The sequence below is a fragment of the Phyllostomus hastatus genome, unplaced genomic scaffold (genome assembly GCF_019186645.2).
Source record: "Phyllostomus hastatus isolate PE091 unplaced genomic scaffold, TTU_PhHast_1.1 phas_contig_152, whole genome shotgun sequence".
NCBI lineage: Eukaryota > Metazoa > Chordata > Mammalia > Chiroptera > Phyllostomidae > Phyllostomus > Phyllostomus hastatus.
In genome coordinates, this window is record NW_025333622.1 from 12,528,190 (window position 1) to 12,552,606 (window position 24,417).

Here is a 24,417-nt window from a genome sequence, read left to right on the forward strand (position 1 = left end):
TACTAATTAAAAGCTAATAATAAACTAGGAATGGTGTATAAACTAGGAATTCTTCAAAGGCAATGGTGTGTTTAAAGAATATCTAGCACCAACAAAGGGCAAATGCTTGTCTTACTGCACTAAAGACTGAATGCCCATTATCTTATCCTGCATTCTTCAAAAATTTTCTGAGGTTTTGGGCAATGCAACAGGAAGATAGAAAACTGAATTCTTTGTAGGTGATGTGATTATTGACATAAAATTCAGAAACATCAGGTGACAAACTACTAGGACTAATACGAAATTTTCACAGTATGGTAGGATACAAGATTACACAAAAATCAATAGTTTTCCCTATTCACAATAACAAAAAAAAACCCTATAAAATATCTAGGAACAAATTTCACAAGAATTGTACAAATCTACAAGAAATTTTTGTGTTATTTAACATATGAAAGACCTAAGCACATCAAGACATGTATTCCTGAATAAGAGGACTCATGATTTTGAAATATTGGAAATAGCATTAGGAGACTTGCTTTATGAGAAAACAAATATATTATCAACTTATAATAAGTATGGCATAGCACAGGAAATGGCAGAGAGCTAATAAAATAGATGAGAATGTTCAGAAACAGATACACACAAATTTAGTTTTTGATTGATGGTGGCACTTTAAAGTGGGGAAAGAATAGATTATTTAAAAAGTGTTATTGGGGTGATTGGTTAACATAAAATGAAGATCCCTACCTCAATTCATTTATAAGAATAAATTAGAGATTGAAAATATACATAATATGATATTTTTTAGTGTAATTTGGTAATATGTATCAAAGTTTGAAATTTACATACTTCCTTATTGAACAGTTCCATTTCTTAGAACTTGTTCCAAGGAGGTAAATGGACAAATGTACAGAAGTGTTAGTACAAAAATGTTTACTGTTGAATTTTTATGAAATAGTAAGAAATTAAAAAAACCACTTAAATGTCTATCATGATGGATTATTTCAAATGTGTGTGTGTAACAAACTATGGAATGATGTAAGTCTTTAAAATGATGACTTTACAACGATGAAATACATTTATGTGTATCAGAATGAAGACTATCCGCATCATATTAAGTGAAAATAATGTCATGTTTTAAGTCTACAGGTACTCTTTTTTTTTTAATGTGCAATGGTATAGAAAAGCCCAGGAGGATCTATAGCAAACTGTTTCTTTTGTATTTCCAAAGGGTAGATTCTATTTTTTGCCTAGAAGATTCATCCCCTCTCTTAGCTCTTTTACCCAGGTAACTTCAGCAGGAGTACATCCTTATACTTCTTATGGGGAGGAGGGGATGGGAGCACACACCTCTCCTAAGTAAGCATGATCTCTTAGAACCCTGTGCTTGGTATGTTCTATACACCATGCTGCACCTTTTTATTTATCTGTATTACTTTTTGCTTTTTTCTTTAGACTCTCAGCTCCATGATGGCATGGACTGCATTTGGGTCAATCTGGTCCTCTGGAGAGCCTAGCAGTGCCTGGCAAACAACTGCCACTACTTGAGTTCTTGCTTTATGCCAAATACTGTGCTAGGTACTTTAGACGATGCCACTACATTCTTAGGTACATACTGAAGCTGTTATTATCTCCATTCTGAAGATTAGGAAACTACCAGTTAGATTATGAAGCTTGTCCCAATGTCACTGGTTGTACTGCGATCAATTCCCAGGCCCTACACTCAGTATACGGTGACCAACAACTATCGAAAGAAATACAACCAACCGTGACTCGAAGATCATTTGATGGGGATGTTGTATTGGGCATTAACACTAAAACTGTGGTTGGACTAGAAACCCTTTAAACTCTGTTACAACCCAGATACTCACAAGCTCCTCCCATTAAGACCCGCCACCAGTGTCCGGAAGGGAGCGGCAGGGGAGGGACGAGCTTCCGGGGGGGGGGGCGGGGCCAACGCTTTGGGCGGAAGTTGGGAGGTTCGGTAGTCCAAAGACGCTGGCTTGTGACAGGGCGGGGAGAAGGAAGGCCTGCGTAAAGGTTGCCTCTCCAATCCTTCGTTCCCGGGCACCCTAGGAAAAAACCAACACCTCGGTCTGCGGCTAGCCCCTTCCACCAGGCTCTCCTCCGCTCAATTTCGCCTCCGTTATGTGGGAAGCAAATCCGGTGAGTAGCGGGGCGGGACAGGGCGGACCCAGTGGGCGGGGTTGGTGGGAGGGGGTTCCCAGGAACTGCTCCCCATCATCTGCTGCGGGCTGGGTGTAGAGTGCCGGAGCTCGAAGATCCCAGCCCTTGCGGCTTTCCACTCCTGCCCGTTTGAGTGGTGTAGATGGCCCGGTGGGTTCTCCGACGTTGTATTGCTTTCCTATTAGTTACTTATTTTACTGGCTGTGGTTTCTCCGCCTCCCTTCCACCAGCTTCGTAAACTTTGTGTTTTGCTTTCAACTGGAGCTTCGGATCTGTTCCTTTTCCTTTGCCTTAGGTGTATGTGCCAGTCCCACCCGTCTAAAGCTAGGGGATTCGACCCCCGGGTCTTGAATGGGTCTAGAAGGAACCGTCACTACTTCTCTTCTAGGTGGACAGTCATTTAAAACTTGGGGGAGCCGAGTGTATGTTCTAAGTCTCTGGATAGTGAAGTTCTTCGAGTTTCTTTTTCAGTGGACAGAACTGGTGACCTGGAACGTTTCAACTGCAAGTTTTGTCTCCCTCCTTGTTTGATTCCGGTGTATGCATTATGCCTGCTTGTATTTTTTTATGCTTCGCTTTTATACATTTATTTAATGTACAGCCCTCAAAGAGTGCAATCTGTTTCCCAAGAATAATCCCTCAATCTCTTGTCAGAGTTGAAGTCGCTTAGTAACATGGCAAAGGTACACTATGCTGACTGGAAAAATGGCAGAGTCACATTTCAGCAAATTGTTGGACTAAATATATGAAACTACCCCATATGCAGAGATATCTGCCTAAATTTACTCTATAACCCTGTTTCTATAATTGCAAAAACTCCTTTGGTGTAATTAATACTTTTCTTCCATTTCTGAAATATATTTCCAGATAAATTACAGAGTTTATCAGTTAATTTGTTTATTTTTAAAGTATTTATCCAGCAGAAACTGCTAGTATGTACTTGTTGGTTGCACAGTGTGGTTCCATCCCAGTTCATCATGTAACAGTGGTCATCTGAGATTTTTTTGTTTGCTTATACATATAGTCCTCTAGTATCAAGTTACATCAGAGGAAAGTAGTTGCTGGTATTTGATTTTAGCAAAAACACTTTAAAAATATGAGAAAGTGCTCTCTGCATATATATTAAGTTTCACTGTCATCAACAGCCTTCATTTTGTACTGTCTCTGTGTGTATGTGTTCAATTTGTGTTAGCAGTCTTTCTTGTCTTGATTTCTCTGTAACAAACCCTTTAGTCACCCAAGTACATGTCTTGCTCAAAGTCACATGTTTTGAGTCCTTCACTATGCCCTAATCTCCATATGAGCAAGGATTTTTGTCTGTTTTGTTTACTGTGGTATTCTCAGTTTAGAGAACAGAGCCTGGTACACTTAATAGGCACTCAGAAAATATTTGTTGATTTAACAAAGGTGATTGTACCAAAGAGAGGTCTTTGGTCTCACTGTTTATTCTCCATCCTCCATCACATATACATCAGCATTTGCTATTGGGTCATTTGTATGTTTGTGAGGATTATAAAAGCATTAATGATTGTCTCATATATTTGGTTTGTTATATCATCTCTCTCCTTTGTAAGAAATGCGATTTTTTCTCTGTTATCACCTTAACGATTTTGCTTGATTTCAGTAGACTGACTTTTATTAAAAGTAGTGAGCCTTCTGCATAGAATCCCACTTCTTTTAACCCTTATCATATCACTCTAATGTGCCTTAAGGCTACTAGCTTTACATATACTGATACTGTTTGTTTTCTTATAACCATATGAATACTGACAACAAAGTTTAATTTTTAAAAATACAGACAACATCTGCATGTGGATTTCTCTCGTAATTTGTTAGTTTCTTTTAATAGAAGAGGTGTCTGGATAGTCTCTCCAGATGCACTCATGGAATGAAAATTAATTTTAATGTTACCCTAAGCCAAACAGTTGGGAAGGTTTTTTAAAAAATACAATGATCTTAAAAGATAAATGCAGGTGACTTTTGCATTACTCATCAATTTAAATCACTGTTTATCATTTCTTGCCATTGAACAAGAGAATAAATTCTATGTGAAGGAAAGTCATTTGTAAACTGCCTTAATGGACACTTCTGCCTAGTTTCTTCCTATACCGTTTTGTTAGCATCCTTAGTATGCCACCTGTGATCTGCAAAGATACCTCCTATTGCAAATATACCTTCTGTGTAATAGTGTATTCCACTCACAAATGCTTTGAGGAAATGTTACACTGGGTTATGTGTAGTTTCACTATAAACATCTTTGCCTCAAGCATTTTTGTTATGAGCATTTTCACAACAAACATTTTCACCACACAGCTCATTGGCAGTGAGACAATTTCACCATAAAAGGTAAAATAATTAGTTGACAGTTTGGTTTCATTTCTTCAAAATAATTACTTGACAGTTTGGTTTCATTTCTCCATTCGCAAATTTCTTGCAGTAGTCCCATTTTTATATTATATAAATCTTAGCTGGATTACATACTGTACTAGAAAATAATAACATATCAGTTTTTGTGTATTTTTTTTTTTTTGGTGAGTATAACAGAGCCCATCAAAGCTACCCATCAAAACCAGGTTTACCCAGCTGTGGCAAACATGACAGAGGCAGCTACTAATTCACAACAGTCTTCGAGAACATTATTCTTTAGTTGGAAACTGATACCTCTCTTAATGAAACGTTAGTGAAAAAAGATAAGTGCAATTCTGAATGAGGAGACAAATTACCAAGCAAAAAAAAATGTGTACTTGAACAAAACACTTGAAAGGCAATGTATTTTCATTTTTTGCAATAGTCTTTTTAATTTTATTACTTTTTCATGTTTCATTGTGTTCTTTTTAATGTCTCCCTTTTAGTTTTTGTTCTTTTATCTTTTATGGTGAAATTTCCTTATGGTTAATTAGTTGTGCGATGAAAATGCTGTGGCAAAGATGATTATAATGAAAACTACTAGACGTGTGTACACTGACCCTGAACATAGCAATATTCAGAGGCAGTCGCCCCTTCAGGTGGAAAGTCTCCTGACATGGTTTGAGTGTGAAAGATCACCACTGAGCTTCTGTCATTTCCTTGGGGTGGGGAAGACCCAGAACGAGATAACCCAGGAGCTACAAAAACTTTATTTAAGTACACAATTCCATTTTCTTTTTCAAGAAAGTCATGAGGTCAGTGATGATTCTACTGAAGCCTATCTCTGAACTGACACCTTGAGGTAAGCATAATGTCCCTGCCAAGGCAGACCAGATTGACAGAAGCAACAGGCACACTCACTTATGATATGAGCTCTTGGCAGTTCTTCATCCACCTGAGGGGAGGTAGCTCTTTACTAATGTCCTCTACTTTAGGAAATTTGCAACGTTTGTAGAAAGGGGTTGGAAGGGTTGGCGTTGTTGCCTTGACTCTGTATACCCTGAGTTTAACCAGCCTTTCTCTATCTCTTTGTGATTGTCTTAGCCCTGTTTACTGGGAGTGGAATAAGTAGATCAATATTACATATGAGGGAATTTCAGCTTCTCTCTGTCACACTGATGAGTAAAAATGAAAAATGAGCCCTGGCTGGTATGGCTCAGTTGGTTGGAGCATTGTCCCATAAACCAAAAGGTCAGGGGTTGGATTCCCAATAAGGGCACATGACTGGGTTGTGGGTTCAGTTCCCTGTCAGGGGGTGTTCGGGAGGTACCTGATCATCAGTGTTCCTGTCACATCGATGTTTCTGTCTGTCTTTCTGTCTGTCTATGTCTGTCTATATTTCTGTCTCCTTTTTTGGAATCAATTGATATGCCCTCAGGTGAGGATTAAAAAAAGAGAGAGAGAATGAAAAATTACAAACATCTGTTCAAGATTACAAACCATTTATTACAATAGTAAGGCTTTTATACAAAGTGGTAAGCCCTTCTAAAATTCCTTTGCACTTATTAACTCATACTGTTAGAATAATCTGATAGGTTAGCTAGGAGAAGGGGAAATGAGTTTTCCAGGACCACTCAGGTAAGTAAGCAATAGAATTTGATTAGTCCCCATGTCCTCTTTCACCCCATTTCGTTGCTTAGTGGTAGCAGGGATGACAGTTGTATGCTTGTGTCATGCTTTACCTGCTGAGCCACCTTTTTCTCTGTTATTTTATCTTCACACCTGCTTCCAAACTCCCTTGAAACTATGATTCTTTCTCCTTTTTTTTTGTCAATCTTCTTGAAAGAATAGTCATATTTTTTTTATCATTCTTTACTCATACCTTAGCTCCAGCCTCACTTCTGCCCCTAACCCTTACTTGCTAGGAGGTTACCAGGAACCTTCAAATGACCACAATCAGTGGCAACCTTTATGTCTTCAACCTCTTCTGTCTTTCTGTAGCATTAATGCTTTTAGGGGTGTTTGTCATCACTCTCTTTTTGGTTTTCCTGAGACTACACCTTTAATTTTTTCTTTTCTGTAATTTATCACTGAATCATTGTGACTACACATGCCCAATGTGCATCTGTAGTCCTGACCCGTTTCTTGAGCTGGGTGGTGGACAGTTCTATGGGTTGTCCCTCTGATGTGTCTAAACTAGACTCAATCATTGATTTATTATTTTACTCATTCAACAAATATTTAGTAAAGTAGCTACTACATATAAAACACCTTTCTAGACACTAGAGAGGGGTTTATAAATATATATCAAATCAGAGCCTAACCTCCGGGGTCTTGTAATATATGTTGTGGGTACAGAGTGATTCCAGAGGGTACCTGGGGTACTAAGAAGGTTTATTGAAGTACGTTACATTTGAGGTAGGAGTTAAGTTATAGAAGTAGACTTATGGGAAGGTCAAAATGACCAAAGCCCACATAAGTGAAAGAGTGGCAAGTATAGTTTGGATAAAGTGAAGTGAAGTGGAGAGAATGCATATATGATGAGCTGTAGGAAACTGTTCTGCATGGCATGGGCCCAGCTCTCACTCGGAGATGCACAGGACTCATGCACATGGATAGGTTCTCCCGTGGGGAATCAGGCCTGCAATGTACCTAGGCCTCTTTGAGTCTTGGTCTTGCTAAAAAACTCCCTTACCCTGAATTGAGGACATTTACTGCAAAGTAATTTCCTAAAATCCATGCTAAACCTTCCAAGGATGAGTGTAACCAGTTCAACCACTTTTGCCTTTTCATTTGCAATTATCCCTCTTCTGTGATGTCATTAGCAGCGTTGGCTCCTTTGTTTTCTGTAACCACCTACAGTGAACCTGTGCATAGTACATGAGGACCATCATGTAATGTGCCGAGAAACCCAAAAAAGGCTGGTCATGGCAAAGGCCAAGGCTTTTGCTCCCCTTGAGAGAAAAGCCATGCTGTCCCTTTTCCTCCACTGGACTCAGTAGTCCATGTGGATGTCTCATTTCATCCATAATGACGCGGACACTGCAGGCCAGTGTCTGCAACAATAAGCAAAAGTCTCAGTATGAGTATCCTCAGAGAATGAGGATGAGGGGTTGTGGACAGTGGTAACTAACATTTATGTAATCTCTTTTTTAGTCAGGCAGTGTATTTTATAGACGTACTCTTAGGCTGGAGGGGGGGTGAGGGTAGGATATTTCTGGAAATGAAAGTTCTGTTGAGAACATAGTGTCTATGAAAATATATTCTTAGGATCAACATATAATCAGGGGCTCATATGCTGATATCTTTATCTTGTCATTCTTTATAATTGTTCTAACAATGGAGTTAGTGTAACTAAGCTTGGAGTGCAGTGTGACATGCCAGTGTTTGGTGCCTGGGGGCAGTGCTAAACAAGGTATGCCCAAACTTAGGTTATCTAATACTTTGGTGAGGTCATTTGGTGACGAATTAATAAATTATTAGCCTCGTTTTTTTTTTAGTGACAATGTAAGACTCAAAGTTCAGTGAACTTTCTGGATGAGGATAGAACCAGATTTTAAATCTAGAATTTTCTGGTTCCAGAACACACTCTTTCCAGTCTAATGTAGGATATAGGACTTAGTGTGAGTAAAAAAGGACCTGTGAGGGATGTCAGAGAGAGTCAGAGACAAAGGGAGGATTCCTGAGCTGCAGAAAATCATGACCTTTTTGTGACATGAACTTCCATGTTTTTAGAACTTTTTTTTCTGGTACAACACCTGAGTAGGGATAGAGAAATAAGGTAGTCTTACCAGGATTGGCATGGCAGGTATAGCACAAGGCCAGGGAAATAAGTCTAATAGTTTTTGGTTATCAGGAACACAGTTTGGGACGAGGCTGGAGGCCCATGTTTGTAATAGGGGTTTGAAGGAATGGAGTGAGACAATATGTTCAGTGTGACCCACCTGGCCTAAAGTGCTCAAGTGGAATGTTGAGGTATTGGGCTTATGCCACTCACCCTGTCAGAGTTAGGCCTGCTTTTGAAATTATGTCTGATGGCACTTGTTCATTTATTGAACATCTGCTATATGTCAGTCAATTCTAAGTTCCAGGGTTTACAGTGGTGAACACAACAGACTAGACCCCAGTACTCATGAATTTGTTGTCTGGTGCAGGGAAGCAGACATTGAGCCAATAATTACACAAATAACATTTAACTTCAATTGTAGTGAAAGTTCTAAAAGAAAAAGTATACCATGGCAATGTATAATGGGAGGAGCTAGGATAGTACGAGGCTGGGAGATCAGGCAAAGCCACTTTTACAGAGAGATCTGAAGGAAAACAAGAGTTGGTCAGGTGTAAAAACTGGATGGGAGGTGAGGGGGACTTTTTAAAAAAATATTTTATTTGTTTACTTTTAGAGAAAGGCAGGGAGGGAGAAAGAAAGGGAGGGAAACATCAATTGTGCTTGCCTTTTGCATGCCCCCTATTGGGGACCTGGCTGGTAACCCAGGCATGTGCCTCAGACTGGGAATTCTCAGGCCGGCACTGAATCCACTGAGCCACACCAGCCAGGGTGAGGGGTATTCTGACAGCAGAAATAGTGTGAGCAAAGACCCTGAGGCAGAAAGCATCTTGGTGTTTGAGGAACAGAGAGAAACTGTGTATGCCTGGGACATAGTGAACCAGAAGATGGCACCAGTAGGTTGGTAGGAACTAGGCCATGCCTGGCTTTGTGGCATCTGTTTAGGATTTTGAGCCTTATTCTTAGAGGAGTTGGAAGCCATTGAAGGATTTTAAATAGGAAGTGACATGAACATATTGGTGTTTTTAAAAAGATCATTCTGGCTCTGTGTGGAAAATGAGTTATGTATTAGACAGAGAATGTGATGGGCAGAATAGTGGCCTCCTTATCCCTGTCCTAACCCCTGGAAACTGGGAATGTGTTAGATTACATAGCAAAGGAGAATTAAGATTGCTAACTAGCTTACTTTATGAGAGAGTGGTTATTTTGATTATCTAGACAGGTCCAGTGTAATCATAAGGGTTCTTAAAAAGTGGAAGATAGAGGTTTAAGAAGTGAGTCAGATGTAACTATGGGAGAATAGTCAAAAGAGACACAAGGTTGCTGGTTTGGAGATGAAGTAAGGGGGCCGCAAGCCAAGAAATGTGGGTAGCTTTTAGAAACTGGAAAATCCAAGGAAGTATATTCCCCTGTACAGCCTCCATACGGGAATCAAGTCCCCCTGATGTTAGCCCAGTGAGTCCCCTATCAGACTTCTACAGGAATGTAAAGTAATAAATTTGTGTTGCTTATGTTTGTGCTAATTTGTTCCAGTAGTAATTGAACACTACACAGGTGTATCAGAAAGGCTGTTGGAAGACCACATAAGAAGCTATGGTATAGTCCAAAGTGGAGATGAAGGTGACAAAATAGATCAATTGAGGCTGCACTTTGAATGGTGAATGTTAGGTTTCTGGCACAGGCAGCCAGGAAGGAAATGTTTTCACTGAGATGGGAGGATTAGAAAAGGGGGAGAGATGGTGAAGATGAAGAGGTTGAAGCCCATTACAGGTTTAATGTGTCTTTGAGGCATTCAAGTAATAAAGTCAAAGAGGCAATTGGATAGGTGAGTCTGGAGCTCAGAGAAGAAGGCTAGGGTAGAAATTGCAATTTAGATCTCAGCTTATATAGATGGCTTTTAAAATCATGAGAGTGAGACCCCTAGGACAGTGTTTCTCAAACTTTCAACACCCATTCAAACCAACAATTTTAAACAATAAAGCAGTATTTTTAAAAAGTGATGTTTGTATTATCATTGAAAAGTATGGTATTTTTTGCAGCCTCTTACAAAGTAAACAACTAGCTTGAGATATAGGTTAGACCCAGCACTTTGATTTTTTTAACCCAATATTTCTACTAAATTGAAAAACCTCGTGCTTTAATTACAGATTTTCAAGATTTTAATTATAGATTTCAAGAACAAAGAAGGTTTAGGGAGCTACGGGACAACATGAAACATAATAATAACTGTATCATAGAGATACCAGAAGGAAAGGAGGAACAAGGAATAAAAAAGGAAACCTGTTTGAAAAAGTAATGACAAAAAACTTTCCTAATGTGATGAGAGAAAAAGTCATGCAGGTCAGGGGAGCACAGAGGGTCCTAATCAAGATGAACTCAAAGACGCCCATTCCAAGACACATCATAGTTAAAATGGCAAAATTTATAGAGAGAATCTTAAAGGCAGCAAGGGAAAAACAAATAGTAACATACAAGGGAGCTCTAATGAGGCTAGCAGCTGACTTCTCAACAGAAACACTACAAGCCAGAAGGGAATGGCAAGAAATATTCAAAGTAAGGATAAGCAGAGGACTGCAACCAAGATTACTGTAGCCAGCAAGGCTCTCATTTGAATTGGAAAGCAAAATAAGAGGTTTGAAAGACAAAAGAAGACTAAAAAAATATCTCCACCAAACCAGCATTTCTAGACATGCTAAGGGACTGCTTTAAGAAAATGAGAACATTAGAGAGCTCCAGCCAAGATGGAGCATAGATAGAAACCCTTCACTTCCTCACACAACCAAAAGGAGGATAACAACCAATCTAAAATCAGTAAACCAAAATTGCCAGAAAATCAAACTGCATGGAATTCCAACAACCAAGGAATTAAAGAGAAAATCAACCAGAACAACCAGACTGATAAGGCAGCCCTCACAGGTGGACTCAGAAGAACTGCTGTAAGGTGGCTGAGGGGTGGGGCTGACTGACGAATTGGCAGAGCTGTGCAGGAGGGCCTGACTTAAGGGGAAAACTGAGACTCAGAGCTGACTGTGGGCTAAGGCTGGGGTTGCTGCCGCAAGAGATACTTCTGGTCTGGCATGAGAGTCTGTTGGAAAGTGTACTAGAGACAAGCAGGCAATCTGCATTGTTCCCCCTCTAGCCCCTCCCACACAGGCAGCGCAGCAAAGAGGGTTGCCCTGCCTGGGTGAATACCTAAGGCTCCGTCCCCTTACAATCTATCAGCAGCACCAAGACAAAGAAATAATGGCCCAAATGAAAGAACACAGCAAAACCTCAGAAAGAGAGCTAAGTGATGAGGAGATTGCCAACCTATCTGATGGAGAATTTAAAGCCCTGGTAATCAAAATGCTACAGAACTGATTGAGCTTGGTAGAAAAATGAAAGAACAAATGAAAGATACCCAAAATGAAATAAAGCAAAATATTTGGGGAACCAACAGTGACAGGAAGGAAACCAGGATTCAGAGCAAGGATTTGGAACAAAAGGAAGAAATAAACATCCAACTAGATCAGAGCGAAGAAACAAGAATCCAAAAAAATGAAGAGAGGCTGAGGATTCTCTGGGACAACCTGAAACGTTCCAATTTCCGAATTATAGTGGTGCCAGAAGGAGAACAGCAGCAAGAAATTGAAAACTTATTTGAGGAAATAATGAAGGAAAACTTCCCCAATCTGGCAAAGGAAACAGACTTCCAGGAAGCCCAGAGAGTCCCAAAGAAGTTGGACCTAAAGAGGAACACACTAAGGCACATTCTCATTAAGTTACCCAAGATTAAAGACAAAGAAAATCCTAAAAGCAGTAAGTAATAAGGAGACAGTTACCTTAGAAGGAGTTACCGTGGAACTATCAGCTGATTTTTCAAAAGAAATCTTATAGGCAAGAAGGGGCTGCAAAGAAGTATTTGAAATCATGAAAGGCAAGGAACTACATGCAAGATTACTGTATCCAGCAAAAGCTTTCATTTAGAATGGAAGGGCAGATAAAGTGTTTCCCAGATAAGGTCAAGTTAAAGGAGTTCATCATCACCAAGCCTTATTATATGAAACATTAAAGGGATTTATCTAAGAAAAAGAAGATAAAAATATGAACAATAAAATGACAACAAACTCACAACTATCAACAAATGAACCTAAAAGAAAAACAGTGAAAACAAAAACTAAGCAAACAACCAGAACAGGAATAGAATCACAAAAATGGACATCACACAGAGGGAGTTCAGTGGGGAGGGGGGAGGGAGACACAGGAGGAAAAGGTATAGGGAAGAAGTCTATTTTATGCATAATTAGTAGGCATAAAATAGACTGGGAAAAAAAGTGGTATAGGAAACAGAGGACTCAAAGAACTTATATGTACAACCCGTGGATATGAACTAAGGGGGAGGGAATGCTGGAGGGTTGGGGGAGTGTGGAGGAGGGATAAGGGGGGAAAATTGGGAAAACTAACAGCAAAATCAATAAAAAATACTTTTAAAAAAGAAAGAAAATGAGAACATTAGAAACCCAGGTAGAAAGGGAAAAAATGGCAATGAGTATGTACCTATCAGTAATACCCTTAAATGTAAATGGATTCAGTGCTCCAATCAAAAGAGATATGGTAGCTGAATGGATGAGAAAACGACCTTCATATATGCTGTCTACAAGAGAGCCACCTCACACAAGACTACATGGACTGAAAGTGAAGTAATGGAAAAGAATATTCCAAGCAAATGGACATAAAAAAAAAACAGTGTAGAAATACTTATGTCTGACAAAATAGACTTCAAAACAAAGGCTATAAAAAGAGACAGAGAAAGATATTTCATAATACTTAAGGGAAGAATCCATCAAGAAGATATGACCATTATAAACATATATGCACCCAACAAAGGAGCACCTGAATATATAAGGAAAATCTTGGAGAACTTACAGAAAAATACACACAGCAAAACACAGCAGGTGAATTTAATACCCTACTGTGAACAATGGATAGATTTTTCAAACAAAATAATCAAGTATTTTATGGCATTGAACAACACAGTACATCCAATGGACGTAATTGATATATACAGAACCTTTCACCCCAAAGAAGCAAAATATACTTTTTTTTTTCAAATGCAGATGGAACATTTTCATAGATAGATCACATGGTAAGAAAACTAGCCCCTACAAATTTAAGAAAATTGAAATCATATCAAACATTTTTTTCAGATCACAATGGCTTGAAACTAGAAACCAACCTCAGGGAAAAACCTCAAAAACATTAAAATTTATGGAGACTGAATAACATGCTATTAAACAATGAATAGATCCACAAGATCAAAGAAAAAAATAAAAAAATTTCTGGAAACAAATAAAAATTAACACACAACAGCCCAAAACCCGTGTGACACAGAGAAGGCAGTCCTGACAGGGAAGTTCATAGCAAAACAGGCCTATCTTAAAAGATAGAAATATCTCAAAAAAACAACCTAACCCTACATCTATAAGAACTAGAGGAAGAACAACAAAGTCCAATGTGAATAGAAGGAAGGAAATAATCAAGGTCAGAGCAGAATTAAATGACATAGAGACTAAAAGAACAACTCAAAGGATCAATACATCCAGGAGTTGGTTTCTTGAAAAGATAAACAAAATCAATAAACTTTTAGCCAGGCTTGTTAAGAAAAAGAGACAGAGAACCCAAATAAGTGAAATTAGAAATGAAAGAGAAATTATAACCAATACCACAAAAATACAGAGGACAGTAAGAATTTACTGTGAACAACTATATACCAAGAAATTTGATAGCCTGGGTGAAATGGACAAATTTCTACAAAAATATAATCTTCTAAAACAGAATCAAGAAAAACAGAAAGCCTGAATAGACTGATATGAACTAGTAGAATTGAAGCAGTAATCAAAACACTACTGGTATACAAAAGTCCTGGACCAAAATTTTACCAAAGATTTAGGGAAAAGCTAACTCTTGTCCTTCTCAAACTATTCCAAAAATTTCAAAGGGGGAAGACTCCCAAACTCTTTTCATGAGGCCAGTATTATCCTAATTCCTAAAACAGGTAAAGACACAACAAAGAAAGAAAGTTACAGGCCAATGTCTCTAATGATATTAGATGCTCAGTCCTCAACAAATATTGGCAAATTGGATCCAGCAATACATTAAAAAGATTATTCACCATGATCAAGTGGCATTCATCCCTGGGATGGAAGGATGGTACAATATTTGCAAATAATAAATGCAATATGTCACATAACAAAATAAGAGACAAATCACATGATCATATCAATAGATGCTGAAAAAGTATTTGGCAAAGTACTGCACCCATTTATGATACAAGCATTCAGCAAAGTGGGAATAGAGGGAGCATACATCAACATAGTAAAGGCCATATATGAGAAACCTGCAGCCAACATCATACTCAATGGGCAAAAACTAAAAGCTTTCCCATTAAGATTGGGAACAAGACAAGGGTGTCCTCTTTCACCACTTCTATTGAACATAGTATTGGAAGTTCTAGCCACAGCAGTTAGACAAGAAAAAGAAGTAAAAGGCAAAGAAATTGGAAGGAGGAAGTAAAACTGTCATTGTTTGCAGATGACATGATAGTGTACATAGAAAACCCTATTGGCTCTACCAAAAAATTATTCAACCTAATAAATTAATTTGGCAAAACAGAAGGATACAAAGTCAACATTCAGAAATCTAAGGCATTTTTGTGCACCAACAATGAAGTATCAGAAACAGAAACCAGGGGGGAAATCCCATTTACTGTAGGAACAAGAAAATGAAAGTATCTAGGAATGAACTTAACCAAGGAGGTAAAAAAGAACCATACTTGGAAAACTGTACACTGAAGAAAGAAATTAAGGTAGATACAAATAAATGGAAGCATATACCATGTTCATGGATTGGAAGAACTAACATTATTAAAATGTCTATACTACCCAAAGTAATGTATAGATTCAACGGAATCCATATTAAAATACCAATGACATATTTCACAGATTTAGAACCAGTGTTTCAAAAAAATTTATATGGAACCAAAAATGATCCCAAATAGCCCCAGCAATCTGAGAAAGAAGGACAAAATAGGAGGGATCACAATACCTGAAATGAAACTATATTACAAAGCCACAGTTCAAAACAGTCTGGTACAGGCATAACACACACATAGATCGATGGAATAGAATAGAGAGCCCAGAAATAAACTCATGTCTCTCTGGTTAAGTAATATTTGACAAAGGGGGTAGGAGCATAAAATGGAATAAAAATAGCCTCTTCGATAAATGGTGTTGAGAGATCTGAAAGGTCCAGGCAAAGAAATGAAATAGACTACCAACTTACACCATACACAAAAATAAACTCAAGATAGATAAAAGACTTAAATATAAGTTGTGACACTATAAAAGTCCTAGAGGAAAACACAGGCAGTAAAATTCCAGATATCCCACACAGCAATATTTTTGTTGATATATCTCCTAGAGCAAGATACAAAGGAAGAATCAACAAGTGGAACTACATCAAATTAAAATGCTTCTGCATGGCTAAAGAAAACATTAGCAAATGGAAAAGGGAACCAACCATATGGAAAAACATACTTGTAAATGATACCTTGGACAAGGGTTTGATCTCCAAATTACATGAAGAACTCACATGATTCCATTCCAGGAAGACAAACAACCCAATGAAAAAATGTGCAAAGGACCTGAACACCACTTCTCCAAGGAAGACATACAGTGGGCCCATTATCTTGAAAAAATGCTCAACATTACTAGCCATCAGAGAGATGCAAAGTAAAACCACAGTGAGATACTACTTCACACCAGTCAGAATGGCCATTGTTAACAAATCAATAAACAGCAAGTGCTGGTGAGGGTATGGAAAAAAGGGAGCCCTAGTGTACTGTTGGTGGAAATATAGACTGGTTCAGAAACTGTGAAAAACAGTATGGAATTTCCTCAGAAAATTAAAAGTAGAACTGCCTTTTGACCTGGCAGTTCCACTGCTGGGATTATATCCTAAGAATCCTGAAACACCAATTAAAGAACCTATGCATCCCAATGTTCATAGCAATGTTATTTACAATAGCCAAGCTTGGAAACAGCCTAAGTGCCCATCAGTAAATTAGTGGATCTAAAAACTTTGGTACATTTACGCAATGGAACACTAAACAGCAGAAGGAAAGAAGGAAGTCCTACCCTTCACTATGGCATGGATGGAACTGGAGAGTATTATGCTAACTGAAATAAGCCAGGTGGCGAAAGACAGATATCATATGATCTCACCTATAAATGGAACCTAAGAACAAAATAAACGAGAAAAACAGAACTAGAGACACGAATATGGGGAACCAACTGACAGTGACCAGAAGGGAGAGAGGAGCGGGGTAATTGGGGAAAGAAGGGAAAGGGCCCAGGTAAATAACAAGTATATCAATGGACATGGACAACAGTGTGGGAATTGACTGCGAGAATAGGGGGTGGGTGGTTCAGGGATAGGAATGGGAAAAATTTGGACAAATGTAATTGAACAACAATAAAATAACAAAGCATATTTTTCTGAGGTTAAAAAATTGGAGTATTTTGGCCTTAATGTAGTAGGTTCAGGTTGTTTAAGATGCTGAATGTATTTCAGCTATACTCTTGAGTAGGCCTCTGGAAAACAAGAAAGACTTTATTATTATTAGCATCATGAACAAGTGTTTTTATATCACTCCTCTTTTCAGAAACTTTTGTCAGCACTTTTTTTCTTCACAGTCAGTAAACCTCACTGGGCAGAGTAATTTTGCAAACTCTGCCATTGTTCCTCACAATATCTGAGAGCACATACTCTGAGTAGTCAAGGTTTGCTAATATCTGCCCTGACTGTTATAGTTCAGTGGATTCACAGTGGGCCTGGGAACCAAAGAGTTACCAGTTTGATTCCCAGTTGGGGCACATGCCTGGATTTCTGGCCAGGTCCCCAGTAGGCAACCACATTGATGTTCTCCCCTTCTTTCTTCCTCCCTTCCCCTTTCTCTAAAAATAAATAAATAAAATCTCTAAAAAAAGATTTCCTAATATCCAATTTTCATTATTTTCTTTAACACTCAGTTACCATTAGGAGCAGTTTGTGTACTTCTAACCATTATGTTTATAACATCTTTTAGTAATATAGCAACAGCCTTTCTTGCTATTTGTATAGCTTGTACTCACTTAGTTTTGAATGTGTTGCACCTTTTTTGGCCTGTGTCACAGCTCACAAAAATATTGTCTAAATGAAAACTCATTCCCTACAGTAAAAACTACCTAGAGTTCTCATTGATAAGCAGAACAAAACATTGAGTACTTCTGCCTCATTACATAATATTACATACAGGGTGGGGTAAGAATAGGTTTATAGTTGCTCATATGGAAAATAATATAATAATTAATAAATGATAATATAATAATTAATAAGTGGTAAATAAGGATAAACAAGAATAAGATGTGTTTCACATGCTCACAACTGTAAACCTATTTTCTTTGATGAAGTGTACTGAAATCTCTTGCACTTTTTAAAAAAAATTGAACCATTTATCTTCTTACAACAGGCAAATAGCAAGATGATAAACCTAACCATATCAGTAATTATAGCATAATAAATGCTCTAAACACTCCAATTAGAAGGCAGATTGTCAGATTGGATTAAAAAGCAACACCCAACTGTAAGTTGTTTCCAAGAAGCACACTTTGAATAGAAAGATAATATGGGATAAAAAAACGGAAGGAGATATACAGTGCAAACACTATTCAAGAGACTACTTCAGTGATATATTAGTGTCACAGTAGATTTCAGACATGATATTATCAGGGATAATGAACACCATTTCCTAATGATAAAGAGATCAGTTAATTAGTAACAGTCCTAAGCATTTACACACCTAATAATAGAACCTCCAAATTCATGAAGTAAAACTAATAGAACTAAAGGAGCAGTAGAGAAATTCCAGTATAGTAGAAGATTTTAATTGTCAATTAATAGAATAAGTAGATAGAAATGGGTAAGGTTATAGCAGATTGTTAACACTAATAGCAACACTATTAACCAACTTGACTGAATTAACATTTGTAGACTGATACACCAAACAACAGCTAAATACACCTTTTTATTGAAGCACACAGAATGTTTAACAAGGTAGACCATATTTTGGGCCATAAAACAAGCATCAGTAAGTTTAAAAGAAACCAAGTCATAAAGTGTGCTAGCTGATAAAAATGGTATTAAATTAGAACTTAACAGAAGAAAGATCTGTAAAGTCTCCAAGATTTGGTAAATAAGTAACACTTTAAAATGACCCATTGGTCAAAGAAATAAAAAAGGGAAAATAAAAAATATGAAACAGCATGTGAAATTTGTGTTATGCTCTAAAACAGTACTTAAAAGGAATTTTATAGTTAAATTAATGCCTATATTGGAAAAGAAGAAATGTCACAAATCAATGATCACAGCTTCTTCCTTAAGAAACTAAAAAAGAAGTGCAAATTAAACTCAAGCAGGAGCAAGGGAATAAAGTTTAGACTGTAAATTATTGAAGTGAATAATAGCAAAGAAAATGAATGAAACCAAAAGCATTTTTTTGAGGGGAATATCAATACTATTTATAAGCCAGACAGATCAGGAGAAAAGAATACAAATTACCAATATTAAGAAAGAGAGGTAACATCACTGCATGTTCTAAAAACATTAAAGGATAATAAGGGAATGTTATAAACAGTTTAATGTCAATCAATATGACAAATGAAATGGACATATTGTTTCTAAGACACAAACTACCAAAGCTACCTCAAGAAGAAGCAAGTAACACAGTATCCCAATATCAGTTAAAGAATTTGAACTTGTAGGAAGAGCCTGCTCACAAAGAAAACTGCAGGCACAGATGGTTTTACTGGTGAATTCTAACAAACATTTAAGGCAAAAATAAAACCAATTCTACACAAACTTTTAGAAAATTAAAGAGAAGGTAATATTTTACAACTCTTAAAAAGCTGTCATTACCCTGATACAAAAAAAGAGAAAAATATATTATATGAAAACTACAGACCAATATTCCTAGTGCACATAGATGCAAAAAATCTGAACAAAATTTTAGCACACTAAGTATAACAATATAGGCATATAAGAAGGTTAATGCCTCATTATCAAATGATGTTTATCCCCGGAATGCAAGGTTGGTTTAATATTTGCACAGCAATCAATGTAATTCACCATATAAACAAACAACCAAAAGAAAAAACACCCCATAATTTCAATGCATGCAGAAAAAAAACATTTGACAAATCCAGGAAAAACTCAAAAACCCAAGAGGAGAACTTGCTTAACCTGATTTTTTTTTAAAGATTTTATTCATTTATTTTTAGAGAGGGAAAGGAGGGAGAAAGAGAAACATCAATGTGCGGTTGCTGGGGGCCATGGCCTGCAACCCAGACATGTGCCCTGACTGGGAGTCGAACCTGCGACACTTCCGTTCGCAGCCCGCGCTCAATCCACTGAGCTACACCAGCCAGGGCTTGCTTAACCTGATTAAGTGTGGGAAATAGTTAACTTAGCAGGCCTGTGTTGCTCAAACCCTGCATATTCTCAAGAAATGCCTGTTTCTGTGACTGTTCTTTGCTTAGCTGCAGGGAACAGCTCTTGTGATATTTTGTCTAATGAGTGTATTTGCATGTTTGAGACCTGGAGCCATGTGCTGCCAGTTTGCCAAAAAGTTTATACTAACAGTGTGATTTATAGTGAATACCTGTTTTTCCTCTGGAAGTCTGGAACTTCAGCAATAAAGGTCAGCCACACAGGTGCTATATATTCACGTGACTTAACTCCCAATCAAAACTCTGGACATCTAGGCTCAGGTGAGCATCCCTGGTTGGCAGCACTTTGCACTAGTCATACAAGTTGTAAGAATTAAGCATGCCCTGCATGACTGTCTTGGGAGGGGACACCCCTCTGTATACTTTTACTGTAATAAACTATTACCATGAGTAGAACCACATCTGAGTCCTGTGAGTCCTTCTCCTGTGAGCCTGAGGGTGATCTTGGAGACCTCTGACACAAGGGGCTTCTACAAAATAGCTTCTACAAAATACCTATATTTAACATTCAACTTAATAGTGAAAGACTGAATACTTTCTCCTTAGATTAGGAACAGAGAAATTATGTCCATTCTTTATTTAAAGTTATACCAGAGATTATATTCAGTGCAATAAGGCAAAAAACCCAACAACAATGATAAATCAATAAACTATATGTTAGAAGAAAGAAGTACAGCTTTTATAGAGATAAATATATAGATGTATCTATATATCTATACCTATGTGTAGATAGATATATAGTACCTATATAGAAGATCAGATGGAATGTCCAAAAATGTCCTAGAATTCATAAGTGAGTTAGTTTAGTAAAGCTCATGGATAAGGATCCATACAAAAAAATCAGTGTACCTTTATATATTAGTAACATTCAGTTAGAAATTTAAATTAAAAATGTAATTTTATTTATAATAGTGTAAGAAATATAAAACACTTAGGTACCAGTTTTTCATAAATGATGTGCAAGATTTATATACTAAAATCTGTAAAATATTACTGAAAAAGTTAAGACCTAAGTAAACCAAGAGATATCCATCATTCATGGATGGGAATTCTTAATGTTAAGATGCCAATTCTTTCCAGACAGATTGCTGTGTAATCCCAATCAAAACTGAAATGACCTAGAATAGCTAAAGCAATTCTGAAGATGAAGGAGAAATTTGGAGTGCTATCACTAATTGATTTAGAGATTCAGCATGAAACTGTAATAATCAAAACACTGAGTATTGGCATCATGTAGAGAAAATGATTATTAAAACAGAATAGAGAGTCCAGAAACAGACCCACAAACATATAGACAGCTGATTTTTTTATAAAGGTAAAATTCAGTGGAGAAAAAACAGTTGTTTCAACAAATGGTGCTGGAATAATTGAGTATCCATAGGTAAAAAAGTGAACTTCAGTACATACTTTGTAGCACATATACATGCAAATTAAAAATGAAGTATGGACCTAAATGAAGGTATACATTCTGTAAATTTCTAGAAGAAAGCATAGGAGAAAACTAAATTTCTAGAAGAAAACAGGATAGAAATCTCTAACATTGCATAGGCAATGACTTCTTAGATACAACTATAGAACCATGGTAAAGAAAAAATTGATAAATTGGACTTAAAATTAAAAATGTACAGCATAGATAATATAGTCAATAATAATGTAATAACTACGTATGGTGTCAGTCAAATACTGGAAATATCAGGGAAAACACTTTGTAAAATATGATTGTCTAACCACTATGCTGTACACCTGAAACTAATGCAAAATAATACTGAGTGTAAAGTGTAATTGAAAAATAAAAGTGTTTTCTGTTCAAAACATACTGTTAAAAGAAGGAAAAACTAAGCCACAGACTGGAGAAAATTTTTGTAAAGCATGAATCTGAAAAATGACATATCCAGGTATATTAAGAATTCTCAAAACTATTTAAAAAAAGCAAGCAAACAACCTAATAAAAAATGACTAAAGATTTGATCAGAAACTGCACCAAAGAAGACAAATAGGCAGGAAATAAGTACATGAAAAGATTATCAACATCATTATTTGTTACAGAAATGCAAATTAAAACCATAAAGAAACATGGCTGCATATCTATTTCTTAGGTTGGCTAAAATCTAAGAGTCTGGCCATACAGAGTCTTGGTGAGGATGTGGAGCAACTATAACTTATACACTGCAAATGGGAATGTAAAATGGTACATCACATTTTAAGAGTTTAGTTATTCCTTAGAAATTTAAGTGCACATTTTTCCACAGGTAAGGGACAAACTGTGATACATCCATATAATGGAATACTGATCAGCAAAGCAATACAAAGGAATTAAGTCTTGATATACACAATACATGAATCTCAGAATAATCATGCTGACTGAAAGAAGTCAGACAAAGGGTATGTACTTTATGACTCCTCGTATATATAAATCTTTAGTAAAGGCAAACTATAGTGACATGTTGGTGGTTGCCAGTACAGGGGAGGGGGCATGAAGAAACTTTTGGGGATGATACACATGCTCATCTTCATGTTTAATGAGTATATACATGTGTGAAAATACGAAATTTTACACTTTAAATGCAGCTTATTGTTAATTATACGTCATTAAAGCTGTTTGTAAAGATACTTGTTGTTTCTAATACAAAAGTCTAGAAAGTAAAACTGCAGAATCCTTCATGGTGTTTGGTGCTGAGTAACACAGGGCCGTTTCAAATGGAGGCACATTCCTGACAGGACAGGAGTACATGAAGGAACTTAGGAGACTTGCTCCTGGGGCTTTCCTAGAGACTTTATGTAGCTATCATCCTGATTTTTTAATGTATAAAGGAAAGCCTTTCAAGTAATTTATCTATAATTTCTTATGAATTTTCCTTTTGTTCACTGTCTCTGTTTAGGCTACTAACCTCTTCTAGAATCTCTTGTTTCCTTCAGAATCTTGGCTGTGAGAGTCTAATTCTTTGTTCCTTAGCTTTTAAAAGGAATGTTTTTATTTAAATGCAATCCACATGCCATACAATTTACCTACTTAAAGTGTGTAATTCAGTATTTTTAAGGAGATTCCCAAGGTTATGCAACCATTATCACAGTTCATTGTTAGAACATTTTCATCACCCCACAAAGAAACTTCTACCCATTAACAGTCATTCCACCTCCTTGCCAGCCCTCAGTAATCACTCACTAGTGTGCTTTCTTGTTTTTATTTTTAAAAAAGATTTTATTTATTTATTTATTTATTTTTAAAATATATTTTTTAAAGATTTTATTTATTTATTTTTAGAGAGAGAAGAGAGAGAGAGAGAAAGAGAAACATCAATGTGCAGTTGCTGGGGGTTATGGCCTGCAACCCAGGAATGTACCCTGGCTGGGAATCGAACCTGGGACACTTTGGTTCCCAGCCCGCACTCAATCCACTGAGCTATGCCAGCCAGGGCTAAAATATTTTATTTTTTAAATTTATTTTTAGAGAGGGAAGGGAGGGAGATAGAGAGAAACATCAATGTGTGGTTGCTGGGGGTTATGGCCTGCAACCCAGGAATGTACCCTGGCTGGGAATCGAACCTGGGACACTTTGGTTCCCAGCCTGCGCTCAATCCACTGAGCTACACCAGCCAGGGGTATTTATTTATTTTTAGATAGAGGGGAAGGGAGGGAGAGAAACATCAATGTGTGGTTGCCTTGCACGCACCCCCTACTGGGGACCTGGTCCACAACCCAGGCATGGGCCCTGACGGAATTGAGCCAACAACTCTTTGGCTCACAGGCTGGTGCTCAATCCACTGAGCCACACCAGCCAGTGCTTTTCTTGTCTTTATGGATTTACCTATTCTGTACTTTTCAATGGAATCATCCATGGTGTGGTCTCTTGCATCTTGCATCTTTCACTTAGCAAAATGTGTTTAAGGTTCATCAGTGTAGTATTTATTAGTGCTTCACTCACTTTTAAGGCCGAATAATATTCTGTCCTATTGTGAACTACCATATTTCTTAATCTATTCATCAGTTGATGGACATTGGATTGTTCTACTTCTCAGCTAATATAAATAATTCTTCTGTTAATGTTTGTATATTAGTATGAATGTGTATTTTTGCTCTTCTTGGGTATATACCTTAAGGAAGAACTACTGGGTATATGTTAACTCTATGTTTAACTTTTTGGGGAACTGCAAACTACTTCTCCAAAGTAGTTGCACCATTTTACATTCCCACCAGTGTATATCATACAGTGTGTGAAGGTTCCAATTTTTCCACATTCCCAACAACACTTGTTATTGTCTGACTTTTATTCTGTTTTTCAATTACAGTTTACATTTGCTATTATTTTGTATTACTTTCAGGTGTATAGTATAGTGGTTAGATAATCGTATACTTTACAGAGTGTGCCCTCTGATATTTCCAGTACCTACCTGGCACCATACATAATTATTACATTATTGAATACAGTCCCTATGCTATACTTTAAATCCCCATGATGGTTTCATAACTACCAATTTATATTTTTAAAACCCTTCAACTTTTTCACCCAGGTTCCCAACCCGCCTCCCCTCTGGCAAC

At 37.2% G+C, this 24,417-nt stretch overlaps 1 protein-coding gene across 4 annotated transcripts in view; it reads left to right on the forward strand.

The window, feature by feature from the left end:
- The first annotated feature begins 1,959 nt into the window (after nt 1-1,959).
- Nucleotides 1,960-24,417, forward strand: part of PARP11 (poly(ADP-ribose) polymerase family member 11) — a 67,932-nt gene continuing 45,474 nt past the window's right edge. For 3 of the 4 annotated variants that reach the window (XM_045830664.1, XM_045830668.1, XM_045830667.1), the window contains exon 1: nt 1,960-2,148. In XM_045830664.1, coding sequence (XP_045686620.1) covers nt 2,131-2,148 — 18 coding nt within the window. In that variant the 5' untranslated portion in view covers nt 1,960-2,130. Of the gene's footprint in view, nt 2,149-22,130; nt 22,264-24,417 lie in introns of all 4 variants that reach the window. The other variant, XM_045830665.1, reaches the window with a different exon arrangement.